This window comes from Sceloporus undulatus, chromosome 8 (genome assembly GCF_019175285.1).
Source record: "Sceloporus undulatus isolate JIND9_A2432 ecotype Alabama chromosome 8, SceUnd_v1.1, whole genome shotgun sequence".
Taxonomy (NCBI): domain Eukaryota; kingdom Metazoa; phylum Chordata; class Lepidosauria; order Squamata; family Phrynosomatidae; genus Sceloporus; species Sceloporus undulatus.
The window spans coordinates 4978326-4982168 of NC_056529.1; the positions used below are offsets into that span (position 1 = coordinate 4978326).

Here is a 3843-nt window from a genome sequence, read left to right on the forward strand (position 1 = left end):
CGAGGCATCATGCGGTGATGCGGGGGCTGTGGAAGGAGGAGGCATGCCCCCATCATCATCTCCCACTCCCAAAGGGGGACTCACATGAAAAACTCGGGCGAGGAGGGGCTGTCGCTGCCGCTGGCGGGTCCGGATCCGCCGTTGTTGGCGTTGCTGCCACCGGTGTCTCGGAAGCCGCTGGCCAGGAGCTTGTCGTACTTGTCCTTGTAGGCGTCTCGCTCGCGGAGCAGGCGGGCGATCTCCTGCTTGAGGTGCTCGACTTGGGCCAGGAGCTGGTTCTTCTCGGACTCGAGCACGTGGCGCTGCTGGACCCGCTTGAAGCGGCAGGACTGGGCATAGCCCCGGTTCTTCAGGGTCCGCCGCTTCTGCTTCAGCCGGATCACCTCCTCCTTGCTCACCCCCCGCAGCTGCCGGTTCAGCTCCCGGACCGACATGGTCACCAGCTGCTCGTCCGAGAAGCGGTCCTCGAAGGGCAGCGAAGGCGGGTGCAAGCCCGGAGTAGCACTACTACTGCTAGAGGAGGAGGAGGAAGACGACGACGAGGAGGAAGAAGTGCTACTACTGCTGCTCCCGGCCGAGGCGGGATGATGGTGGTGATGGTGGTGATGGAAGCCTGGATGGTGATGCTGATGCTGTTGTTGCTGCTGTTGTTGTTGAGCAGCCGCCGCAGCGATGACAGCGGAGACCACCGCGGCAGCCGAGCCCATCTCTTCGGGGGGCATGGTGCCCATTTGGGGTTGCCCCCTGGCATAGCCGTCGAAGGAGGCTCCGGATCCTCCCGAGCCGGCCGCGGCGGCCACCACAGCAGCCAGGGGATGATGGGTGCTGTTGATCAAGGCTTCCACAGCATCCTCAGGGCTGAAGGCTAACGCCTCGGGGTTGAGTTGTTGTTGCTGCTGCTGCTGCTGGGGATGATGGTGTTGCTGGTGCTGCTGCTGGGGATGATGGTGCTGGGGGTAGCCGGTCATCCAGTAGTAGTCTTCCAAGTGTCCCTTCTGGTCCTGGCCTCCGCTGGCCGTGCTGCCCCCGGCGACGGATCCGGGGCTGGGGGCCGAGAAGCTGGGCGAAGGGGGCACGGAGCTGCAGGGGGTGCTCATCGGGGTGGAGGAGAGGGAGCCGCCGGCGATCAGGCGCCCGCACTGGCTGATCAGCCGCTCGGTCTCGCCGGGCTCCTTCTTCACCTCGAACTTCATCAGATCGAAGTCGTTGACGTACTCCATGGCCAAAGGGCTGGTGGGCAGCTCCGCCGGGGCCCCCAGGGACAGCTCCGAGGGGCCCGAGGCCCCCGCCGAGGAGGAGGAGGAGGACGAGGCCATCCGCTTCCCGGGCACCACGGCCCCCAGCCCCAGCCCGCTCCTCCAGAAAGAGGGGCCCGAGGGACCCAGAGGGTGAGCCAGCTTGGGGCAGGGAGGGGGCAGCGCCTAGGGTCCTTGGCTCCGATCCCCCTTCGGGTGCTGGACAGCTTCACACCCCCCCTGAGGCTCAGATCCCCTTCGCTGGCTTTGGAAAGGTTCCGATCCCCCCTTCAGTTTCTGGATCCCCTTCCGGTGGTTCAAAAGTCTCCGCTGGAAAGGTTCCGATCCTCTTGGGTTAGTAGAAAGGTTGAGGGCCCCTTGGGTTGCTGGGAAAGGTTCCGATCCCCCTTGGCTTACTAGAAAGTCTCAGGATCCCCCTGGGTTGCTAGAAAGGTCCCGGTCCTCTTGGGTTACAGGGAAGTCTCAGGATCCCCTTGAGTTGCTGCAAAAGTCCAAATCCCCTCGGGTTGCTGGGAAGGTTCCGATCCAAAAGGATTGCTGGGAAGGTTCCGATCCTCTTGGGTTGATGGAAAGTCCAAGGATCCCTTTGGTTTCGGGGGGATTTTGTTCTCTTCCTCCTCCTCCTCCTCCTCTGCGCCCGGAGTGTCTGGGCTGCAGCCGGTGGGGCGGAGGCGATGCTTGGCCTCCGGGCCTCTCCTTTGGGCCTCTCTATTCCTGGGGCATCAGGCCGGCCGTCGCCTCGCTCTCCGGTTCCCTTCCTTTCTTGCTTTCCTTCCTTCCTTCCTTCTTTCTTTTCTCTCTCTCCTCTCTGCAGCTTTGCAAACTGCAGCTTGGCAGGAGAGGACGAACGCAAGGCGAAAAAAAGAAGCAAGATCGCGGCGGAGTTCTGGATTTAAAAAGAAATGGTCTTTTCCTTCCTTCCCTCCTTCCTTCCCTCCCTCCTTTCTCTCTCCTCTCTGCAGCTTTGCAAACTGCAGCTTGGTTTAGAAAAAGGAAAGTAAAAAAGCAAGACAGAGATCGCTTGGGAGTTCTGGGCTCTTTGGGTTTAAAAAGAAATGGTCTTTCCCTTTCTTTCCTCCCCTTCTCTCTCTCTCTCTCTCCTTTTCTCTCTCCCTTCTTCCTCTCTGCAGCTTTGCAAACTGCAGCTTGGCAGGAGATGATGATTCAAACAAAAGCAGAAGAACGAGAAGAAAAAGGCAAGACACAGATCCCTTTGGAGGTCTGGGCTCTTTGGGTTGCAAAAGAAAGAGTCTTTTCCTTCCTTCCTTCCTTTCTCTTTCTTTCTTTCTTTCTTTCAGTCTTTCTTTCTTTCAGTCTTTCCTTGGCGGTGCTTTAGGCTCCTTTGGGGCTTTCCATTTACAAAAAACCAGTTGGGAAAATGAAGAGAGAAGTCCCAAACAAGAGAGTGAAGTTGAATCAAGATTTCATATATATATATATATATATATCTTTAGGGAGATGGGCAAGGCTTAGAGGAGGAGGAGGAGGAGGAGGAGGAGGAAAGGGAGGAGGAGGGGGATCCCAGTTGAGCCAGGAGGAGACTAGACATTGCGAGGGAGGAGGAGGAAACTAGAACTCCCAAGTCCCCCAAAAGGAGGACCTCTCTTCCTTTTTTCCCAAGCGCTCCCTCCAGGAGGAGAAGCTTGAAAAGCCTGGCTGGCTCTTTATAGTGCGCGTGACGTCACAGCCTCCGCCAGGGACACGGGCTCCCCGTCTTGGCCAATCACGGGCCGAGGAGCCCGGACCTCATTTGCATAATAAGCCTCGGAGCCAGGAAAGTTCTTCTTCTTCTTCTTCCGGAGCTGTCAATCAAAGGCTCCAATCAGCTGACTGTCAGCTGGGAGGAGGAGGAGGAGGAAGGCCTTTAACTCTTTCTTGGATGGAGGGATGGAGGGAAAGAGGGGAAGGAGGAGAGGAAGAAAGGCAGCATCCCAAGCCCTTTGGAGCCAGAGGATACAGCTGGGAGGCAAAGGTAAGGATGCTCCCCATCATCATCATCATCATCATCATCATCATCATCATCATCATCATCACCACCACCACCACCACCACCACCACCACCACCACCACCATCATCATCATCATCATCATCATCCCTTGATTCCTTTCCTGCCTTGGCTCTGCCCTCCACTCACTATCTTTGGGACTCTTCGCCCCAAACCTGGGTCCTTTGCTCGTGTGAAGAGGCTAGACACGTGTCGAAAAGGGAACCCCCTTGAAAAAGCAGGGAGCGGATCACCAGAATGCCATAGCCTTGAGCCCTGACAGTCAAAGCGGTCTCGAACCGGGTTATCTACTCCAGGGCAGATGCCGCCTCCGCCGATTTCGATCCATCCATAGAGCTCTAGATAGATCTCAAGTTTTCCCGGAGACAAACAAACAAACAAACAAACAACCCAGAGAGTTTTCCAAGGTTTCTTCTGTTTAAATTCAGACAAACAAAAAAAGGTTGGAGGGGAAGAATTCACTTTATTTATTCGGATCCTATATATATAAATAAAGGGAAATAAAGGGTATATATGTCTATATATATATAGGATCTATATGGAATATATATATATATATATAGAGAGAGATAGAGAAAAAA

At 56.0% G+C, this 3843-nt stretch overlaps 1 protein-coding gene across 3 annotated transcripts in view; it reads right to left on the minus strand.

Moving 5' to 3' along the window:
• LOC121914699 (transcription factor Maf-like) overlaps positions 1 to 2703 on the minus strand; it is a 5110-nt gene extending 2407 nt beyond the window's left edge. For 2 of the 3 annotated variants that reach the window (XR_006100564.1, XR_006100563.1), the window contains exon 1: positions 1 to 2703. Coding sequence is in view for 1 of the 3 variants with exons in the window: in XM_042438330.1 (XP_042294264.1) it covers positions 85 to 1316 (1232 nt within the window). In the remaining 2 variants the exon portion in view is untranslated. The other variant, XM_042438330.1, reaches the window with a different exon arrangement.
• Positions 2704 to 3843: the final 1140 nt, after the last annotated feature.